Raw genomic sequence first — 24,293 nt, 5'->3', positions numbered from 1 at the left:
TAAAGACAGCAATCCATGCCTCCTTTTTTTTGTAAAATTGGTTGATGTGGTTAATTTGGCAAAGCCTATGAGAGATGGAAAAGGAAGCAAGACATGGTGAGAGTTTCAAGCTCCTAATTTATATCTGATGATGCCAACAACAAATAAAGGCTCTCTAAAACTGCTTCCCCTTCATCTGAGTGCTCTGACCCACTTGTGTGCAGCAGTGCTGACCCCAGCCTTTCACGCACTGCATCTGCCAAAAGGGAACGAACGCATGTCCTGACCACAGGAAACAGGCTGGAACAAAAGCTATCATGTCCACAGCCAACATTAAAGCTTTAAAATGCCACAACCTAAAACAGTACCATTCTGAATTCAGATTTATTTTCCCAGCCTTTAATCTTATCAAAGCTTGTTTTCTATGTTCTTAGCCACTCCACTGTGTTTTCTAGCATATAACATTTTCATACACAAGTTTTGAGAATGTGCTGCATATGTTTTAACTGAAAATTAAAAGTGCCGAAACACAAATGCTTCTCTAAATATAATTCTTCTAAGGCAAAAATGATCGTTGGCAATTTGTGGGCACTTGAGAAAGCACTGGAACTCACTCAAAACTTTGGAAATTTCCACCACACCTAATCTATTTTCAATCAGTTAGCAAGAGTTTACCAGGTATGTAGCAATGGGCCAGGCAGCAGTGGCAACTCATTTAAGATGCAGCCCTGACACCAGGGTCACCTAATGGCAGATGAACATATGAAGGGACAAAAAGGAAGTGATGTGATCTGAAACCACTAATGAGGCTTCACAGAGGAAGTGACATAGGACATCTAGTCAGTACAAGGAGTGCAGTGAGTACAGAATGGAGAACTGGGTAGAAGCAGCCCTAGGGCCTGAGCTGCACAACTTGGACAGAGACCTGCATGCAATGAGAACATTTCTACAAACAGTGTGAGAAATCACTATTTAATTCAACAGGAAGGAGCTTAGAGTGAGCAACATAAAAGACCGAGGTTGGTTTTTTGGTTTGTGGTGGTACTGTCATTGTTGTTGTTGTTCCCTGCCTCTACCTTCTAAAGTGTATGAGTTATAAGTGTGTGCCACTGCACCTGCCAAAATTATAAAGTTTTACCTATATTCATAATAGAGAAATGAGCTATTTCTCCAATGACAGTTGGTGACTGTCAGGTGAGAATGGAGTAGGAGAGCTAAGATGACAGGTCGGGACAATGTGAAGGCTGCAAGGGTTTTGCTGTTCCCTGAATTAGATGTGAGTTCTATGTCCCCTCCCATTAAACCTGAGAAAGCACATGTCAATTTCAACTAGGCTGACTAACCAGGTTGGGTCACAAAAGGCCATACAGCTTCCTTCTTAATGACCAGGACACCAACTTGAGCAACACTTAGTCACCAGCAAAGAAGTTCCACTACACTGAGGCTGCCAAGCTCTGGGCAAGACTAGGCAATAAGTAGTAACCATGCTAACATACTCCATTCAACAACCCTGGCCAGTCCACCCTTGTTACCACAGCCACTACCAAGCACATGTGTAAAGAACTTGATATATCCATTTGGGCCTTCACCGTTGAAGCTGCAGCACTGTAGAAGGAACAAGCCATTCCTAATGCTCTATCCAAATCCCTATCCCATAGAAACTGCGAGCATACTAAAAAGGATGGAGCTTTACCTAATAAGTTTAGGGTGCGCATCACTAACTCAAACAGGTGGTGGCAAGATGTAGCTAATTTCTAAAGAATACATGGACAGAAGATTTTAGAGATCAGGATGCTGGCTCCATTTACATCACTGAAATTTGACCTATCTGTTGGCAATCAGAGGAGGAGGAGGAAGAGGAAGAGGAGAAGGAGGAGAAACCTACATTAAAAAATTCAGTTTTTTTAAAAAAAATAGATGTTGACTGAAGAAGCGGTATTTCTAAAACAAGGAGACCATGTGGGAAACAAACAAACAAAAAATGTATAGGGGTGAAGTAATATGAGCGAGGGTAAACAGAAAGGGTCAGGATAAGCAAGGAAAATATAACATTAACCAAAATGTCCAACAATGGGGATATGGAACCTGAAGAGTCCACCTCCAGTAATTAGGGGCCCCAATTGGAGGGATGGGGACATTAACCCACCTACAAAACTTTCGACCCAAAATTGCTCCTCTCTAAAAGAAATGCAGGGACAAAAATGGAGCAGTCTAAAGGAATGTGCAACAAGTGACCAGCCCAACTTGGGGTCCATCCCATGGGTGGGCACCAATCCTTGACACTATTACTGATGCCATGTTGTGCTTGCAGACAGGAGTTTGGCATGGCTGTCCTCAGAGAAACTCTACCAGCAGCTGACTGAGACAGATGCAGACACAGTCAAGCATTGAATAGAGGTCAGGAACCCCTATGGAAGACGGAGGGGAAGGAGCTGAAGGAACTGAAGGGGATGGCAACCCCACAGGAAGAACAACAGTGTCAACTAACCTGGACCCCTGGGAACTCCCAGAGACTGAGCCACCAACCAAAGAGCATACACAGGCTGGTCTGAGGTCCCTGGCACATATGTAGCAGAGGGCTGCCTTGTCTGGCCTCAGTGGTAGAGGATATAGGGACTTGATGCCCAGGGTGGGGGATATAGGGGGAGCACCCTCTCAGTGGCAAAGGGGAGGGGATATGGGGGAAGAACTCTGTGAAGGGGGATAGAGGAGGCAACATTTTGAATGTAAATAAATGAAATAATTTAAAAAGTAGAAAGATCATGACTGGCATCTGTCTCTGGGCAGAAAGGGAAGGATGTAAGGATGATGGGAGAAAAGAAGTTTAATGGTGAGCAAAAACATGAAAGAAGCTATTGACAAAAGCCACTTTTCAGTGAAATGGGAAGCGATGGGAGACAAGGCTTGTGAGCAGGAAAAGATGGGAAGAGCACCAGTGGCCACCAAGAGAAATGGGTCTCAGGCAAGGCAGCACAGGCATGGTGGCATACATTATAGTTCCAGTATCTGGGAGCTAAGACAGGAGAATCACAAAATCAAAACCAGGCTGGGCTACAAAGTGAAATCCTGTTTAAAGAAAGAAGGGCATATTGGGGAGGCAGGGTTGACTTGAGACAAGACCATAGAAAGAGTAAACAAGAGTCTACTAAATAGTCACTCAGAGATAGACAGACAGCCTGAAGTGAGAAGGGCAAGGTCTTTCCAATTGTGTAAGCACCATGCTGAGCATAGAGCCTAGGTGATGATAGTCCCTCAAGACATGAATAAGCCTACATATAAGAACACGGAAACGTTACCCATCAGAAATGCAGTGTATAAATGCTATGACAAATATCAAATATTTGCAGGAAACATCATAATTAGTACTTATATTTTTATCCTAAAAGTATGTCAGTTTTTATAAAGATTAAAAATATTTTCAGAATCTCTCAGTAAATGTAAATAATTGTGAATTTCAATGCACTTATAAATATAAAATATTTCTAACTAAGAATTACCTTTGAATTTCAGAACAGAAAACAAAAAGTAATGATTTTGTAATTTCTCCTCCAGGATTTGGTTTCTTGACCCAGCTTCCACTCTACCTTTAAAATAATTACACATTAAACATAAAGAGTGCTATCTTTCCTCCTCAAAATAGCTTATCATGATACTGAAACAAAATGTTTTCATTAAGAAATACTTGCTATGAAAGCATTAAAAATAGGTTGACAGGGCTGGAGAGATGGCTCAGTGGTTAAGAGCACTGACTGCTCTCCCAGAGGTCCTGAGTTCAAATCCCAGCAACCACATAGTGGCTCACAACCATCTGTAATGAGATCTGATACCCTCTTCTGGTGTGTCTGAAGACAGCTACAGTGTACTCATATAAATAAGAAAAAAAGTTAAGTATACAAATCAGAATGTAGTCCTCTTACAATACTGATGCTAAAGAAAAGATGGAACGAACTTCATGAACTTCAATTAAGTGGTCACATCTGGATTCCCATGTAAACTTGTGAGAAACATCCTGTTACTCCAAGATCACCGTGAGTGCACTGCAGGTGATGATGTGTACAGGCTGGCGCCTGTCAGCATGCACCATGTGCTAGACACCATGTGAGCACTCCATATACATCATCTTGTTCTAAAAGTCTATAAGGAAGGCAGAGGCAAAAGCCACTCAGTGTAAAAGAGTCAGCCAGGGACAGGCCCAGCTCTGCCTGACAGCAAAAAGCTAGAATGTGAACTACTTAATGCAGAAAATACTGTTGTGGGCGAGAACTACATAATATGTTCAACTTTCCCAACCCCCAAAACTACATCATTTTGGGGCTTAGGGTCTCATGTAACCCAGGCAGGCCTTGAGTGGACTTTCTCTGTGGTGAGGGTGACCTTGAATTGTGGTCATTCTGCCTCTGCTTCCCAAAGGCTAGCTAGGATTACAGGTATGTGCCACCAAACCCAGCCAGAACCCGACTCCTGAGCTAAAACTTTCAAGTCCCTCCCAGAACTTCAAAGGCTTAGGACAACGTTGGCCACGTGAAAGGACATTTGTGAGAAAGCGGCACCACTGGAGAGAACGCTTACAGGCATTACCTGAACTCAGGAAAAGAAATATTATCAGGCAAACATCAATGGAAAGATAACCAAAAGGCCAAATTCTTTGGAGATAATACTGCTCCCTCTCCATTTTTAAATCCAATTTAAAGTCTACTTAATGAGTCATTCTAAAAATGGAATGTAAGAACTTAAAACTTTGCTAAAATAGTCAAGTAAAATATATATTGACTTTTACTTTAAAATACTGTTTATAGAAAGTGTTTAACTATTAATAATAAAAGTTTGGGTCGCCATCTTGGTCCGGGACCCGCCGAACTTAGGAAATTAGTCTGAACAGGTGAGAGGGTGCGCCAGAGAACCTGACAGCCTCTGGAACAGGCAGAAGCACAGAGGGGCTGAGGCAGCACCCTGTGTGGGCCGGGGACAGCCAGCCACCGTCCGGACCGGAGGACAGGTGCCCGCCCGGCTGGGGAGGCGACCTAAGCCACAGCAGCAGCGGTCGCCATCTTGGTCCGGGACCTGCCGAACTTAGGAAATTAGTCTGAACAGGTGAGAGGGTGCGCCAGAGAACCTGACAGCTTCTGGAACAGGCGGAAGCACAGAGGCGCTGAGGCAGCACCCTTTGTGGGCCGGGGACAGCCGGCCACCTTCCGGACCGGAGGACAGGTGCCCGCCCGGCTGGGGAGGCGGCCTAAGCCACAGCAGCAGCGGTCGCCATCTTGGTCCGAGACCCGCCGAACTTAGGAAATTAGTCTGAACAGGTGAGAGGGTGCGCCAGAGAACCTGACAGCTTCTGGAACAGGCAGAAGCACAGAGGCGCTGAGGCAGCACCCTTTGTGGGCCGGGGACAGCCGGCCACCTTCCGGACCGGAGGACAGGTGCCCACCCGGCTGGGGAGGCGGCCTAAGCCACAGCAGCAGCGGTCGCCATCTTGGTCCCGGGACTCCAAGGAACTTAGGAATTTAGTCTGCTTAGGTGAGAGTCTGTACCACCTGGGAACTGCCAAAGCAACACAGTGTCTGAGAAAGGTCCTGTTTTGGGCCATCTTCTTCGGCCAGGAGGAGGTCCAAATACAAGATATCTGCGCACCTTCCCTGTAAGAGAGCTTGCCAGCAGAGAGTGCTCTGAGCACTGAAACTCAGAGGAGAGAATCTGTCTCCCAGGTCTGCTGATAGACGGTAACAGAATCACCAGAAGAACAATCTCTAAACAGAGTCAACTATAACTACTAACTCCAGAGATTACCAGATGGCGAAAGGTAAACGGAGGAATCTTACTAACAGGAACCAAGACCACTCACCATCACCAGAACCCAGCACACCCACTTCGCCCAGTCCAGGGGACCCCAACACACCTGAGAACCTAGACCTAGATTTAAAAGCATATCTCATGATGATGGTAGAGGACATCAAGAAGGACTTTAATAAATCACTTAAAGAAATACAGGAGAACACTGCTAAAGAGTTACAAGTCCTTAAAGAAAAACAGGAAAACACAATCAAACAGGTAGAAGTCCTTACAGAAAAAGAGGAAAAAACATACAAACAGGTGATGGAAATGAACAAAACCATACTAGACCCAAAAAGGGAAGTAGACACAATAAAGAAAACTCAAAGCGAGGCAACACTAGAGATAGAAACCCTAGGAAAGAAATCTGGAACCATAGATTTGAGCATCAGCAACAGAATACAAGAGATGGAAGAGAGAATCTCAGGTGCAGAAGATTCCATAGAGAACATCGGCACAACAATCAAAGAAAATGGAAAATGCAAAAAGATCCTAACTCAAAATATCCAGGAAATCCAGGACACAATAAGAAGACCAAACGTACGGATAATAGGAGTGGATGAGAATGAAGATTTTCAACTCAAAGGTCCAGCAAACATCTTCAACAAAATTATTGAAGAAAACTTCCCAAATCTAAAGAATGAGATGCATATGAACATACAAGAAGCCTACAGAACTCCAAATAGACTGGACCAGAAAAGAAATTCCTCCCGACACATAATAATCAGAACATCAAATGCACTAAATAAAGATAGAATACTAAAAGCAGTAAGGGAAAAAGGTCAAGTAACATATAAAGGCAAGCCTATCAGAATTACACCAGATTTTTCACCAGAGACTATGAAAGCCAGAAGAGCCTGGACAGATGTTATACAGACACTAAGAGAACACAAACTGCAGCCCAGGCTACTATACCCAGCCAAACTCTCAATTATCATAGAGGGAGAAACCAAAGTATTCCACGACAAAACCAAATTCACGCATTATCTCTCCACGAATCCAGCCCTTCAAAGGATAATAACAGAAAAAAACCAATACAAGAACGGGAACAACGCCCTAGAAAAAACAAGAAGGTAATCCCTCAACAAACCTAAAAGAAGACAGCCACAAGAACAGAATGCCACCTTTAACAACTAAAATAACAGGAAGCAACAATTACTTTTCCTTAATATCTCTTAACATCAATGGTCTCAACTCGCCAATAAAAAGACATAGACTAACAAACTGGCTACACAAACAAGACCCAACATTTTGCTGCTTACAGGAAACTCATCTCAGAGAAAAAGATAGACACTACCTCAGAATGAAAGGCTGGAAAACAATTTTCCAAGCAAATGGTATGAAGAAACAAGCAGGAGTAGCCATCCTAATATCTGATAAGATTGACTTCCAACCCAAAGTCATCAAAAAAGACAAGGAGGGACACTTCATTCTCATCAAAGGTAAAATCCTCCAAGAGGAACTCTCAATTCTGAATATCTATGCTCCAAATACAAGAGCAGCCACATTCACTAAAGAAACTTTAGTAAAGCTCAAAGCACACATTGCGCCTCACACAATAATAGTGGGAGACTTCAACACACCACTTTCACCAACGGACAGATCATGGAAACAGAAACTAAACAGGGACACACTGAAACTAACAGAAGTGATGAAACAAATGGATCTGACAGATATCTACAGAACATTTTATCCTAAAACAAAAGGATATACCTTCTTCTCAGCACCTCATGGTACCTTCTCCAAAATTGACCACATAATAGGTCACAAATCAGGCCTCAACAGATTCAAAAATATTGAAATTGTCCCATGTATCCTATCAGATCACCATGCACTAAGGCTGATCTTCAATAACAAAATAAATAACAGAAAGCCAACATTCACATGGAAACTGAACAACACTCTTCTCAATGATACCTTGGTCAAGGAAGGAATAAAGAAAGAAATTAAAGACTTTTTAGAGTTTAATGAAAATGAAGCCACAACGTACCCAAACCTTTGGGACACAATGAAAGCATTTCTAAGAGGGAAACTCATAGCTATGAGTGCCTTCAAGAAAAAACGGGAGAGAGCACATACTAGCAGCTTGACAACACATCTAAAAGCTCTAGAAAAAAAGGAAGCAAATTCACCCAAGAGGAGTAGACGGCAGGAAATAATCAAACTCAGGGGTGAAATCAACCAAGTGGAAACAAGAAGAACTATTCAAAGAATTAACCAAACGAGGAGTTGGTTCTTTGAGAAAATCAACAAGATAGATAAACCCTTAGCTAGACTCACTAAAGGGCACAGGGACAAAATCCTAATTAACAAAATCAGAAATGAAAAGGGAGACATAACAACAGATCCTGAAGAAATCCAAAACACCATCAGATCCTTCTACAAAAGGCTATACTCAACAAAACTGGAAAACCTGGACGAAATGGACAAATTTCTGGACAGATACCAGGTACCAAAGTTGAATCAGGATCAAGTTGACCTTCTAAACAGTCCCATATCCCCTAAAGAAATAGAAGCAGTTATTAATAGTCTACCAGCCAAAAAAAGCCCAGGACCAGACGGGTTTAGTGCAGAGTTCTATCAGACCTTCAAAGAAGATCTAACTCCAGTTCTGCACAAACTTTTTCACAAGATAGAAGTAGAAGGTATTCTACCCAACTCATTTTATGAAGCCACTATTACTCTGATACCTAAACCACAGAAAGATCCAACAAAGATAGAGAACTTCAGACCAATTTCTCTTATGAACATCGATGCAAAAATTCTTAATAAAATTCTCGCTAACCGAATCCAAGAACACATTAAAGCAATCATCCATCCTGACCAAGTAGGTTTTATTCCAGAGATGCAGGGATGGTTTAATATACGAAAATCCATCAATGTAATCCATTATATAAACAAACTCAAAGACAAAAACCACATGATCATCTCGTTAGATGCAGAAAAAGCATTTGACAAGATCCAACACCCATTCATGATAAAAGTTCTGGAAAGATCAGGAATTCAAGGCCAATACCTAAAGATGATAAAAGCAATCTACAGCAAACCAGTAGCCAACATCAAAGTAAATGGAGAGAAGCTGGAAGCAATCCCACTAAAATCAGGGACTAGACAAGGCTGCCCACTTTCTCCCTACCTTTTCAACATAGTACTTGAAGTATTAGCCAGAGCAATTCGACAACAAAAGGAGATCAAGGGGATACAAATTGGAAAAGAGGAAGTCAAAATATCACTTTTTGCAGATGATATGATAGTATATATAAGTGACCCTAAAAATTCCAACAGAGAACTCCTAAACCTGATAAACAGCTTCGGTGAAGTAGCTGGATATAAAATTAACTCAAACAAGTCAATGGCCTTTCTCTACACAAAGAATAAACAGGCTGAGAAAGAAATTAGGGAAACAACACCCTTCTCAATAGCCACAAATAATATAAAATATCTCGGCGTGACTCTAACGAAGGAAGTGAAAGATCTGTATGATAAAAACTTCAAGTCCCTGAAGAAAGAAATTAAAGAAGATCTCAGAAGATGGAAAGATCTCCCATGCTCATGGATTGGCAGGACCAACATTGTAAAAATGGCTATCTTGCCAAAAGCAATCTACAGATTCAATGCAATCCCCATTAAAATTCCAACTCAATTCTTCAACGAATTAGAAGGAGCAATTTGCAAATTCATCTGGAATAACAAAAAACCGAGGATAGCAAAAACTCTTCTCAAGGATAAAAGAACCTCTGGTGGAATCACCATGCCTGACCTAAAGCTTTACTACAGAGCAATTGTGATAAAAACTGCATGGTACTGGTATAGAGACAGACAAGTGGACCAATGGAATAGAATTGAAGACCCAGAAATGAACCCACACACCTATGGTCACTTGATCTTCGACAAGGGAGCCAAAACCATCCAGTGGAAGAAAGACAGCATTTTCAACAATTGGTGCTGGCACAACTGGTTGTTATCATGTAGAAGAATGCGAATCGATCCATACTTATCTCCTTGTACTAAGGTCAAATCTAAGTGGATCAAGGAACTTCACATAAAACCAGAGACACTGAAACTTATAGAGGAGAAAGTGGGGAAAAGCCTTGAAGATATGGGCACAGGGGAAAAATTCCTGAACAGAACAGCAATGGCTTGTGCTGTAAGATCGAGAATTGACAAATGGGACCTAATGAAACTCCAAAGTTTCTGCAAGGCAAAAGACACTGTCTATAAGACAAAAAGACCACCAACAGACTGGGAAAGGATCTTTACCTATCCTAAATCAGATAGGGGACTAATATCCAACATATATAAAGAACTCAAGAAGGTGGACCTCAGAAAATCAAATAACCCCCTTAAAAAATGGGGCTCAGAACTGAACAAAGAATTCTCACCTGAGGAATACCGAATGGCAGAGAAGCACCTGAAAAAATGTTCAACATCCTTAATCATCAGGGAAATGCAAATCAAAACAACCCTGAGATTCCACCTCACACCAGTGAGAATGGCTAAGATCAAAAATTCAGGTGACAGCAGATGCTGGCGAGGATGTGGAGAAAGAGGAACACTCCTCCATTGTTGGTGGGATTGCAGGCTTGTACAACCACTCTGGAAATCAGTCTGGCGGTTCCTCAGAAAATTGGACATAGTACTACCGGAGGATCCAGCAATACCTCTCCTGGGCATATATCCAGAAGAAGCCCCAACTGGTAAGAAGGACACATGCTCCACTATGTTCATAGCAGCCTTATTTATAATAGCCAGAAACTGGAAAGAACCCAGATGCCCCTCAACAGAGGAATGGATACAGAAAATGTGGTACATCTACACAATGGAGTACTACTCAGCTATTAAAAAGAATGAATTTATGAAATTCCTAGCCAAATGGATGGACCTGGAGAGCATCATCCTGAGTGAGGTAACACAATCACAAAGGAACTCACACAATATGTACTCACTGATAAGTGGATACTAGCCCAAAACCTAGGATACCCACGATATAAGATACAATTTCCTAGACACATGAAACTCAAGAAAAATGAAGACTGAAGTGAGGACACTATGCCCCTCCTTAGAAGTGGGAACAAAACACCCATGGAAGGAGTTACAGAAACAAAGTATGGAGCTGAGATGAAAGGATGGACCATGTAGAGACTGCCATATCCAGGGATCCACCCCATAATCAGCTTCCAAATGCTGACACCATTGCATACACTAGCAAGATTTTACTGAAAGGACCCAGATGTAGCTGTCTCTTGTGAGACTATGCCGGGGCCTAGCAAACACAGAAGTGGATGCTCACAGTCAGCTAATGGATGGATCACAGGGCTCCCAATGGAGGAGCTAGAGAAAGTACCCAAGGAGCTAAAGGGATCTTCAACCCTATAGGTGGAACAACATTATGAACTAACCAGTACCCCTGAGCTCTTGACTCTAGCTGCATATGTATCAAAAGATGGCCTAGTCGGCCATCACTGGAAAGAGAGGCCCATTGGACACGCAGACTTTGTGTGCCCCGGTACAGGGGAACGCCAGGGCCAAAGGGGGGGAGTGGGTGGGTAGGGGAGTGGGGGTGGGTGGGTAAGGGGGACTTTTGGTATAGCATTGGAAATGTAAATGAGCTAAATACCTAATAAAAAATGGAAAAAAAAAAAAAATAATAAAAGTTTGTTTGCAACTTACTATAGGATAGACATTGTGCTAAGTATGCTATATGTATTATCTCATTTAGATTTTAATTATTTGTGATAAATAACAGCATAATTTATAGTGACCACGCTATAGAGAACTTATTCCACACTTGAATCTATGTATATTCTGTATTGGAGAAGTACACACTCTTTACTGAACTCTTCACGGTTATTACTCACTGATCAAGAGCTTTGTCTGGTGATTCCAGATCTTGCCCACTTGAAAATTAATCAATATTAGCCATCACAGCCACCAAGCTATCACCAATGTTCCCATCCCACAACACTCTGAAAAAAGAAAAAGAAAAATGAGCTTTGTACTTACACATTGGAAATCAAACTAGATACTCAATTCAGTCACAAAATAAAGATGTATTTTGTGTTACGAAAGCCATAATAAGCGCTCTACCAGCTGCTGCTGGAGGTAGCCAATACTAGAGACAACAAACTCAGGATAGAGGAGTGAGGCTATTCATTTGGTTGGTTGGTTGGTTGGTTGGTTGGTTGGTTGGTTGGTTAATTGTCTGGTTGTCTTGCTGGCTAGTTGGTTGGTTGGTTGGTTGGTTGGTTGGTTAGTTGGTTAGTTGGAACAGCATCTCAGTATGTTACTCAGACTGGCCTCAAATGACTAGCTCAAATAAATATCCTGCTTCAGCATTTCTAATAGCTGAAACAACAGATGCATGCGGCACCACAGGCTTGATTTAAGGTGGCACAGGCTATAACAGTTTTTTTAAGATTTATTTTTAACTATGTATATGGCATATGCATGTTGAGTACAGGTATCCTTGAAGGCCCAGCTCATCAGGGCCCTCTGGAGCTGGAGTCGCAAATGACTATGGGCCACAAAATTTAAGTCCTCAGCAAGAGCAATACTCACTCTTAACCACTGTGTCATGTCTCCAAGCCCTAAATACAATTCTCAATGCTAAGAATCACAACACAGGAGCACTAGGTTAAAAGTGCACTGTCTAGGTTGTCATTCCGTCTCAGTCATGTTATTTTCTTCCTTGGTGATTTTGAACAAGTCACTCGATTTCTATGTGCTTTTCCTTCCTGTCTACAATGGGGATTATAATAGTAGCTGTTAAATATAGCAATAAAGAGAACACAACAGCAACAGGCAGTCCAAGAAAGTAGCTGCCACATGATACACTTCAGAAAATGCAGTTTATTGAGAGACTTGGGGCCTAGAGATCATTATTGGACCCCAATGTGGGAAGAAGAGCACTAGACAAAAAAAATGGTACAATGTATGAGAGAGACCAAGCTTACATAGAAGGCTTACATAGAAGGAGAGGCTGACCTTTAAGCCCAAGGAAGGAGCTTGAGTAAGGGTGAGAACAGGAGACATGGAGAGTCAGGCAGGCAGACCATGAGCAGAAAGCCAGAGGAACTCAAGAGCAATCCCAAGAGCAAAGGAAATATCAGACTTCTATAAACATTGGGAACGGCGAGAGGGGGTTCCACATCACGTAATTTAGTTCACCATGGTGCATGTAACAAAGGGCATGGAAGAACACGGTGCTGGTTAGAACCACCATTAGGGATGCTTGTTAATACTGTCCCAGGGAGAGCAGCAGGGAGGTGTGGCCTGAACACTTCAGGCATTGAGATCAGGCCTCTAAAGGTTGACTGATCTCTTAAAGGGGCAGGCTCCTGTTTTAACAGAAATGAGCTGAGAAACATGTCATGGGAATTATTCTATGTAAAGTGCTAACTATCAGTACACGCGCTCAACTGGCCAGGAAGAACGACGCTGCAACAGGATCCTTCTGCACACGTTTATTGGGAGAGCATTGATTGCATAGGTGAAAGAAGAACAACCCTGAACAAGGAAAATGATGCTCCTTATATACCCCTCCATGTGACGTGTCAGCTCCTGATTAGCTGCTCACTCATTAACCCACTACTACGCCCCGGGATGGGCAGTGACTTGGCACGAATTTACTCTTGCACCTGCGCACATTACTTGTTTACCAGTTAAGCACAGCGGAGGCTCGTGATGGCAATTGCTCACGGCTCTCCACATCGTAAGTGTTAGCTATAAAAATACTAGAATGACAACATGAATGCAATAATAATAAAATACAATCAGTACCATTGAATTTCACAACACTGGGGAAAGACCCTTACTTGAAGGGAAGTCAGACAACACTTTATTGAACTACTTCAGAGAAATGCTAACTGGTAAACTATTTTTGTAAGCACTGTAAGCAACCAGAAGACGCACGTTACGACAGTAGCTGGATTTTCGTAAGCACTCAATTCTGCCTCCTGCCAACATTCACACCCTTATACAGAATATAACCAGGATAGACATATTGGTAGCCTGGAAAGAAAACACAGAACTCTGCAGAAAACTGCACAGGACATTCCTGTACAAATGTAGGTTATATAATAGAATGCTTTGCGTGAATAGCAGCAAAGGTTTTGGAGTGTAAATCTGAGCAGGACAGCTATGTGATTCCAACAGTTATGAGTGAACTGGCAGGATACACAGAAAGAACTGGAGCACAAGCAGGAAGGATGTCACACCATGGTGTGCTAGTGTGTGAGCTCCCCAATGGCAAAGAGTGACTTGTCCATTTCTACAGTTTCCACAGTATCTACGACAGAGTAGGTTGAGGTATAAATGAATGACTGAGCTGTCATTACATTGGGAATAGTAGAAACAGATGCATACTGGAAAGAATTGAGACCAGGAAATGAGCTGGCTGAGAAAATGTGGCCCGACAGAGTTCAATCAATGAAGGCTGTCAAACTCACCAACATAGCATGGTCTTCAGTACCTCTTTCCATGAGAATCAAACATGGCTCCATTCATGAAAAGACTCTGCTGGGGGAAACTGCTTTTGTCTGAAGCGAAAGTGACTCATCATGATTAATTTATTGTTGTATTTGCCCCTGGACCTATTTCATCCCTAAGACATTTTCCTTCCTTTTATCTGTGCTGGTTTATAAAACTTTGAGATTATACAACGTTTCTACTATTATAAAACAAAATAGAATTGTTTTTATAAAATAAAATCTTATAGGTTTGGATTAACACTGTCTCATTCACAAAAGAAACTGCTATAAAAACAATTTCAACTATATACCATAAAAAAAAAAAAATCCAGTGAGAGCTAGGGACATGGATCAGTAGTAGAGCCCTGGCTAGCACACAACAGACCCTGGGTTTAATTTCTACCACCACCCAAAACTAAGAGACAGCTAAGACAGGTACATAGATACAGATACACACATGCACATGTGCACACACACACACATATAAATACTACATAGATACTTGTATGTACAGCACACTTTTATAGATAAAGTCTTAGCAGGCCACAGGTCTCTACAGTGCATGTGTATTTTTTCTTTATGTTCCCAGGGAGTCTGACAGTGAACATCACAGGTACCCCATAGAGTTCCTGAAATAAAATGAATTGTCCCAGGAAGCTCATGGAGCTTGTCAACTGCTTCTGACAGCTCTGGACTTTCTGGCTCCTTCAGTCTGGCTCAGTGCTCTTCCCCAGTGTGCATTAACGTTATACTAAAGGGACTGGAGAAACTGCTCGGCAGTTAAGAGTATCTGGCTGCTCTTCCACAGGACCCAGGTTCGATCCCCAGAACACACCTGACATCACAACTGTCTCTATCTCCAGTGCTTAACACCCTCTAATGACATTCGTGGGCAGAAAATATGCCCATGCGATACAACATAATGTGAGCAAAACACTCATACACGTAAGAATAATAAATTAATGCTTCTAAAGACTTTTTAAAAATGATACTGTAAAAGAATAAAACTCATAATAAAAGTAGTTTAGAACAATAGAAGAAAAATCAAGACATAGGATTGTCAATAGTAAAGGTCCGTAGTATATTAGGTAAACATTACAGAGAGAGGGGCGGGGCTTGATTTCCAGTGTTTATAATATGTGACACCATGTGAACACAAATCACACACATACATGCATACATACACAACCATACACACACACACATACACAACTGTTTAAACAAATCACTAGTGTAACTTGGCAGTACACACCTGCAATATCAGCACTTAGATAGCTGAGGCAGAGGGAGTGTGAGCTCAAAGGCCAGCCTGGATACAAAACAAGTGATGAGAAAATAAATAAATAAATAAATAAATAAATAAATAAATAAATAAATAAGCAAGCAAGCTCACTTGCTTACTGGCTCGCTCTTCCCTCAAAATGGCTACCTAAACATGCTTTTTGGTTTTGCTTTTCTTCCAAACCCCACTGAAATGATAAGGGGGAGAGTCAGCTAAGACTAAACTAAGCCGTATTTAAAACTAAAAGAGGAAGGGGGCCATGAGCAGATCAGACATTTTTTAAGAAAACTCCAGATCTCTACCTAGGTCCATGGTTCCAGACTTCAGCACTGAACCATCCAGAGGGTTCAAACAGACTGGACAGCGCTCTGCTGCAACTGTGAGGTCTGAAGTAGGCTGAACTTCTGTGTGTCCAAAAATTCCCAGGGGTGCTGATTCTGCCGGTCAGGGGGCATCAGGAAATCAACTATCCTGATATCCTAAATAAACAAAGCCCAAAAAGAAACAAGAAAACGGAAGCTACATTTCTCTCAATTAAATATAATTATTGCAGTCCTATGAACACCTCTATCCACCCCACCCCCGCCCCTCTTTTTTTAAGAAACATTAAATTGAAAGTAAGAAATGGGTCTAGAAAATTAGAGACAGCGATCTCCAAACTTAAGAAATTTAGAGGGGCTAAATAACTGTAATTGAGTAGAAGGGTAGGCAAAGGAGTAAGGCCTGTTGAGAAACACAAATGACCAACAGCCAAAGAGCACGAGAGAAAATGAGCCGCATGCAGGCCGGTACCTGCTCCACAATGAGAAGAGACAAACTGAGAATACTTGAGGCCAATTTCCAAGCACGCAGCAGCTTTTAAAGCCAACAACCCGACACAGAGTTGCAACAATTTTAAACTTTAAAAGCCATAAGGAAACCCTTAAAAGCTTCGAGGGGGAAAACAACACATGTTATTACAGAGTAATGTGAATCAGAAAAGCATCAGGCATTCTCATTAGCATTTCAGAGGAAAATGGAATATTGTTTTCAAAGTTCAAAAAGTGATTGTGAGCCTAGAATTCTACATCTTCATTTATATTATCAAATATAAAGTTATCTTCAAGAAAGTAAAGAACTAGGAGGGCTGACTTCCTGTTTGTACCCACCTGCTACTTCTTTCCGGACAAAGCAGCACGGAGTCCAATGGGCGGCAGGGAGCACAGCAGCGGGGCTGATACCACCATACCCATCCCCTCTCCCTCCTCCCAGTCCTCCTCGCGTTCCTGCCCCTCACTCTCTAACAATTGAGCTGGACCTAACAAAAAATCTAAAAACAATCTTCACCCTAATTATGCCACCAATCCTTTTTTATTTTTAAAAAGTTCATGAGAAAGACAATTTTCGCCATTAATCTGCCTACCATCCCATAGAACTCAAGGACACATTCAGAAAAATAAAAAAGAAATCCAGGAAAAAGGACAAGACAGATGAGATGCCAGAACGGGTGTCCGCCAGCAAGGGAGAGAGCCATAAAGAAAGCAGTTTTTAATTTGACTGGATGGTAGACTTTCCTCGATGGAGGCACACGACCTTAAAGAAACACCGCAGGGACCGTTCTCTACAAGTCCAGTTAGGATAGCCGGTTCAGCTGTGAATTAGGTGAGTGATTTAGACGAATACCATGAATGTGTACTATCCTAACACTGTCAGGAACAAGGGCCCAAATCTTAAGATATGAACATACCTAGCTCTGATTCTTAGCAAATTCTGGATCCCTAGCTCAGCACTTACAAACATAACACATGTCATTTCTCCATATGTGCTGTCCATGGGAAACTACAACTGCATGACAGATGATAAGTGAGAAGTACAGCCACAACTAACACATTAATTCACCAATTAATTAATTGATTCTTACCTGTATTTTGTATATATATGAGTTTGTGGTTTATATATTTCATATATTAGTATAAAATATGATAGAATATCTTTAAAACCTAGTAAGTTGAAAATAAGAAAACAAAAATAACATTTCCTAAATATGAAAGGGGTATTAAAATAAATTATGAAATAGATATGTGTTATTAACTAATGACTTGCAAGGTTATATCGTATGTTCAGTGTTTTCATTCTTATTTTACTATCTAAAAAACAGATAATATATATCTGAAATAAGAGCATAAACATTCCTAAAAACTATAGCTAAAGTGAAAGACAAACATATTTTCTGGAGAACATTTGTATAAATTGCTTAGCATCTAAGAATACAATGTAAGACTGCCATTGTAGGGCCCGCAAAATGCTTCAGCCAGTAAAAGCATTTGCCACACAAGCCTCACGGCCTGAGTTTAATCCCAGAACCCACATAAAACATCAAAATGATGGGGTATATCTGTAATCCCAGAACTCACACTGTAAGATGGAAGGCAGAAACAAGAAAATCCCTTAGCCAGCTTGCCTGAAAATCCCTCAGCCAGCTTGCCTGAAGCATGTAGCAGCAGCAGTGTGCACAAGGACACACTCGCGTACGCGCACATGCACACACACACACAAACAAACACACACAAAAGAGGCCCTGCCTCAAAAACAAGATGGAAGGAACCCAACTCCCAAAAGTCCTTTGAACTCTCCATCCATGACACGCATGTCCCTGCACACACATACACAGTAATAGTAACAGTTATTAGTAAGTACCATTTAAAAAGTGAAAGAAAGTAAGAAAAGAATGTCTTTGTAGTGTGCTGAGAGGTGGCTCTGTGGTAGAGCATCAAGCCTAGAATGCATGAGGCCATGGGTTCAATCTTCCAGCCCCAGAAAAAAATCTACTACTATAGAAGCTCCCTAAACTATATACAAATATAAACGAAATTTAAATTAGTCACCATATAATGGGGGAGACAATATCCCAAATAGACATTGCCTTCTTATGCCACCTCCACTTCTAGGAATGGTAATATCTTGTTGGGTAGTTAGCACACACACACACACACACACACACACACACACTCTCTCTCTCCTGCAAATATTACAAGCTTTTGCCAAGGCTACTGGTTACTCTCCCTCATCTCATAGTATGGCCCTATTACCAAAGACAACACTTACTTAAGTCTTTGCACATGGAGAAATTGAGTGGTGCAACATCACCCCTCCTGACTTGAGTTCACAGTGCTGGAAAATACTTTGTAATCATCACTTTCACCCACCTATCAATCTTGAGACCTACTTCTGCTTAAAGATATACTGGTGCAATTGAGGCATAAATGTTGTGGTAGTTATCAACCACTCTTTGATTGGACTTCAGGCCTACTCCATGAGGGCCTGACCCTGCCTGACCCTGCTAAAGTGGCCAACAACCTGAGACTATATAGGTCATAGACCTAGAGAAAAACCTAATACTATTATTCTTCTAAAGGAACACAGCAATAAAATCCCTCTTAATGATGTCTCATTGCTAGACCATCAATCAGTGCATGGCTCAGCACTCATCAGAGGGTTCTTCTTGTAGTACGTGGGAAGTAGCACAGAGACCCACAATTGGTCAATGTGCAGAGAGTGAGAGACTTTGGAGCACTCAGTCATAAGTGAGATGTCCTCACCAAATGTCCTCACCAAACCCCTCCCCTTAAGACTCATGGATCACTCAAAGATCTGTGCAGAAGAGGAAGCAGAGGGATTCTAAGAGCCAGAGGTGGAGGGTGACTTCAAGAGCGCCTTCTCAACACAGCAGGACTGACACTCAAACAGATCCCACACAAGCTAACACTGGACAGAATCCCAGTGCTGAGAGGGCAGTGGACACAAAGCCTCACCCTGAGGAGGAAGCTATCTGCAACTGATACCTGCTACAAACTAAAAAATCAGTTTTCCTCAGTAGCTGTCACTGGGCATGCCACACTCCAAAGGGCAACAAAATAGACTCCATGTTTGTGTTGGTTAGTGTGTGCTTTTTGTTTCAGTTTGGGTTTGGGTTTGGTTTCTTTGATTCTTTTTCTTAATTGGTTTTCTTTATTTTTTAGGATTTTTTTTTCTTTTTATTTCTTTATTTTTTAGTTCATTGTCTGTTTTGGTTTTGTTTGTTGTTTGTTTTTCCTGTTTTGTTTTTCAGAGAGAACATGAAGTTGAGTAGGTAGGGAGATGAGGAGAATCTGGGAGGAACTGGAGAAAGGAAAGGATATTATAAAAAGTTAAAAGGGGGGGAGGGGCGGGAGGTCAGTGTTGACCGCCAACCTAGAATGTATGAAGCCCTAGATTAACCCCACAGGAGAAGATAAATTAAATTCTACTGTCCTTTAACTGGAGTAAGTGGAGAAAAGGGAAACCAACCTAAAGATCCACTCAAAAGAAAAGCGATCAACCATGAAAGCAGCAGCCAAAAGCATGAGGTGCAGGGACTGGAGAGATGGCTCAGAAGCTTAGAGAACTGCTGTTTATGCAGAGGACCCAACATGGCAGCTCACAACTGCACAAGACTCCAATGCCAGGGATCTGACCAGGGATCTCCAATGTCGGAGATCACACACACACATAAACTACAAACCTTAAAAATGAATGAGGACTATCACAAACACACATGAACGTGTGGGTTTAATGTTTACATGAAGAGATGAAAAGGTGAACAAATACATACAAAAGTACCCTACAGCTAATCGTATGATATAAAAGAGAGAATAAACAATCCTTCAATCTTACATTTACATATAGTCTAATCAAATTCTGCCCCAAAGGACTAACACTGCTTTTAGAGTATCTTTTAACTTGTTTTAATAAGTTAAATAAGTTGAAACTTATTTCTGATGAGCCAGGCCAGCATGGGAGCACATGTGTGTAATCTTAGGACCTTGGAAGTTGAAGAAGGTTTCTGAGCTAGCTTGAGCTACAAAGTTAAGTTCTAGGCATGTTTAGGAGTCATCCTAGAGCCCTAGCTTCAGGAAAATTGTTGAATCCAGAATACTACTATCACAGATACAGACTGGAACAGTAAATTTTTATTTTGATAAACAGCCTCTGTGCAAGAACATGAAAGCCACCATGGCACACGGGTTAGCATTTGATTTCAATCCCACTGCTACTACATGGAACCGTACTCATGACAGCATCTCAGTCCCTTAAAACCATGCACTGACTGCAACTAGACTGTGCAGCTCCAGGCTACAACCCTTCATCACTGCCTTAAAACATTGTAACGCATTAGTATTTCTATGGATGAACACCTACCGAATCATTTGCTGCCAGCGCAAGAGCAAGGTTCACTGAAAGAAACAGAAAGAAGTCAGGTTAGTAACTTTCCCTCTATGAAAATTCATGGGAGAGGGTGCCAGAGCAAAAGAACAAAATAGAAAATAACCTTGCAGTTACCAACAGACACCTGTCTCATACTGAACATTTCACTAGCCCAGTTATAATCTGTTACAAATGTATCCAAATAGTTCACTTGGTTTTTCTTAAAGCAATGTTAATGAAATACATAGTTCACTTTCAAAGTTTATTTATAAAAATTAACTGTTTTAATATCTAATAGATGTAGCCCATTCTCCTTTTAAATAAATGGTTTTACACATCTGTGTAGATAGCTCACACACACACACAATTATACAGAAGCCTGGGATGCTGTGCACAGAAGGAGGTGGAGAAGCTAAACGGTGTGAGGCAGAGTATGGCAGCCAACCTGCCTATGCCAGTGATTCCAGACACAAGGAGAGGAGCAGCGTCCCCAAAACACAGTCACCAGCTCTGCAGCCAGGCTACAGCGGAGAGCAGGGAGCCTAAAGCTCTGCATTTGCAAGGCTGATACACACAGGTCCTCACACCATCCGTCTTCCTAGTGTGAATCCCAGTTCCTTGCAGAACAACACTGCCAGTTCCATCAGGACAGTGGTTACAAGCATAAACTGCAAAGCAGACCTGGATCTGAACCCAGCTCCACCACCTTCTATTATTGTATAACCATGACTGCTTTTTAAAATAAATGCTGTTATAGGTATCCATGTAGCTATAGGTTTTTATCTGTCAGTCTGCTTCCTTCTCTATAAAATAAAGCTGTCTCCTACTTTTGTAAGTCTTGTGAGGATTAAAATACTGTATATAAAGTTTGTTTAACCTAGGGCATGGTACTTACAAATCTACTCATATATTACAAAATAATTTGTATTCCAGATTGATAGTAGGTAAATCATCTAATTTTAAATACAAACTTTTTTTTAGTTAACCTCCTTGGGCTGATGAGGGTAACTGTACAGAACTATCTGTCACTAGAACCTTCAAAATACATAATATTTACTTGCCAATACAGCTCAATAAGCTGTTCTAATGGGTAGGGTTACAAGAAGTTTCTCACGTCATCATTCCTTATAGTCTCTTTAGAAAAAAAGATTTCTTTTGAAAATAACTCTTAGTCTTGGGTGTTGATTCGATTTCAGGACTGAAAATCTTTGGTGCTAAAAACACCATCTTAGTGACAAATTACAATCACCAAAAAGAGCCACGAAAAAGATTCCCCATCGCTAGTATACTGTTAAAGAGGATGTGAAGACAAGATGACTCGGAGAGGAGATGGCTCCAAATAAGTGCTTGCCACACAAGCACAAGGACCTGGGTGTGACCACAGCACTGGATAGAACAGAGGAGAGACAGGCAGGTCCTGAGAGCTAGTAGTCAGGCAGCCCTTGAAAAAATGTGGAGAACAACCAAGACACCCAATGTTACCCTCTGCCCTCCACACACATGCACCTGAGCACAGGAAAGTCTTGGTGACTTTAGAAATGCTATAAATCATGTGATTAAATGAAAAACAAACACAGTAATAAGTGTTCTCATTGCAAATATTCAGGTACATGTACAATGACAGTGAAAAAGAACAGACATAATTTAGTATACAATTACTGGATGTTTTAAAAGTAACAGCAACCAATTCCTAGGCGCTTCTATGGCAAATACACTGGGCTAAGTGGTCAGTGCAATTTGCATACCAGCCTTCGAAAGAGATTCCCAGTTAAGTGAACATAATACCGGTAGACAATCTAACTACTTTTTGCTCTACTGAATAGGCAATCTGGTAATGCAGATGTTTATTAGTTCAGCTCCCAGCCGTTATCAAATCCTAGTTCTAAGGAACCAATGTCAGAAACATCACAGATAGGAAGCCTGAAAGGTGGTCATTTACAGTGCATTTGAGAGCATCACTCATTAGTCAGGAGGGGAAGGGACACCTTACAATACCTGCGGTGGTAGACTTTCCAACACCACCCTTTCCAGAGGCCACAACAATGACTTCTCTAACACCTTCTATAGGCTTCTGCTTAGGAAGTCCTCGGGACATGATTTGTGTTCTTCTTTGTTTCAAGGCCTCACTCTCAGCGCCTAATAACTTTAAGTTAAAAAAAAAAAAAAAAAGTGATTTAAACCAATCATTCTCATCACTGGATTACTATGCTGTAAAAGAGAAAACAACCCAGAGTTTGGGTTTAACGGGGCTTTCTTTTCTAATAATGTTCATTGCCATAGACTTAGCCTTTAGGTGGTCTTTATTAAATGCTAATCTCAACGTCAAAGGTAATTGTTCAAGCTGAAATTTGTCTACCAGTGTAAGTGAGGATGGAAAAAAAGAAAAAAAAAAAAAAACCCTGAAGTGGACTTTTTACCGAGTTAAGCCCTCCGCAGATTTGCCTTTTCCTTAACCTATTCACTAAATAACCCCAAAACAAGAGAGCACTGTGCATGCCACACATCCATACTCGGGACAGTTTGGGACCACAAGCCCCAGCCACCTTGTAGCAAACCCGCTAGCGGGAGCGCGCAGGCACCACCCCGCCCGCGCTCGGCACACACCTGGCGCCCACAACCCAAAGCTCGGCACCCCCGGGGCGGGACAGTGGCCGCGCCACCACCCCGGAGTGACACCCCGCCAAAGAGCAGCAAACGCCGCCAGGTCCCCATGGCGCGCGGCTCTTGCTCGGGCCGGGATGGAAGCACTTGGCGTCCGGCGCGGAAAAATGACGTCACGTGGCAACCCTTGGCGTCCCCTTCCTGGAGATGAGCCTGATTGGTGTTTCTTCAGCTCAGGGACTCCATTTGATTTAATACTGTTTGTCATCAGCTAGAAATATTTTTTTGCAGCGTTTAACCAGATATTCCCAAAGCCTTTTCACATATAGCACTTTAGTTTATTCTTCCAGAGTAAACAAGAAGACTTATTAGGAAAAAAATATATTTTATGTTTGAAGGGTGGCTTTATGCTAGGGCTGAACTCAGGGCCTCCTTCACACTAGGCAAGCACACTGCCAAAGAGCTGCGTCGCCAATCCTCCTCTCTTGTTATTAATCTAAAAACTGAGATTTGGAAATTTTAATAAGATATCCCATCTTAACAGAAATGGGAAAAGCTGGAATTTGAGGATTAAGTTTTCCTTATTGCATAGTACTGTATATGGTCATTTCAGCAATGCCACTGTTAACATTATTATATTTACACGTGTGTGTGTTCACGCGCGCGCGCACACACACACACACATTGCGTGTGACCTACAGTACAACTGTGCACTAAGCTAGTGTCCCGTCCCGTCCCCCCCCCCCCACCGCCTTGTATGCTTCTGTTGCTAATGGTTCACAAAAGAGAGGTGAGAAGCCCTTACTAGATTCCAAAAAGTTTAGCTAAATCAGAAAATAGAACAAGTAAAGAAGCCTAGTTGCGAAGGAACTTAAGGGCTAGGCTAGTAGTAAAGCATTTGCATAGCATATATGACGCCCCAGGTTCAATCA

At 41.7% G+C, this 24,293-nt stretch overlaps 1 protein-coding gene across 1 annotated transcript in view; it reads right to left on the bottom strand.

Moving 5' to 3' along the window:
- Window positions 1-23,510, bottom strand: part of Nubpl (nucleotide binding protein-like) — a 213,225-nt gene extending 189,715 nt beyond the window's left edge. Inside the window, exons 1-3 of the mRNA NM_029760.2 lie at window positions 23,365-23,510; window positions 22,756-22,903; window positions 20,755-20,789 (exon numbers count right to left, since the gene is read on the bottom strand). Coding sequence (NP_084036.2) covers window positions 20,755-20,789; window positions 22,756-22,903; window positions 23,365-23,472 — 291 coding nt within the window. The 5' untranslated portion in view covers window positions 23,473-23,510. The remainder of the gene's footprint in view (window positions 1-20,754; window positions 20,790-22,755; window positions 22,904-23,364) is intronic.
- Window positions 23,511-24,293: the final 783 nt, after the last annotated feature.

The sequence above is a fragment of the Mus musculus genome, chromosome 12, assembly GCF_000001635.26.
Source record: "Mus musculus strain C57BL/6J chromosome 12, GRCm38.p6 C57BL/6J".
NCBI lineage: Eukaryota > Metazoa > Chordata > Mammalia > Rodentia > Muridae > Mus > Mus musculus.
This window is presented reverse-complemented; position numbering and strand designations above follow the sequence as displayed.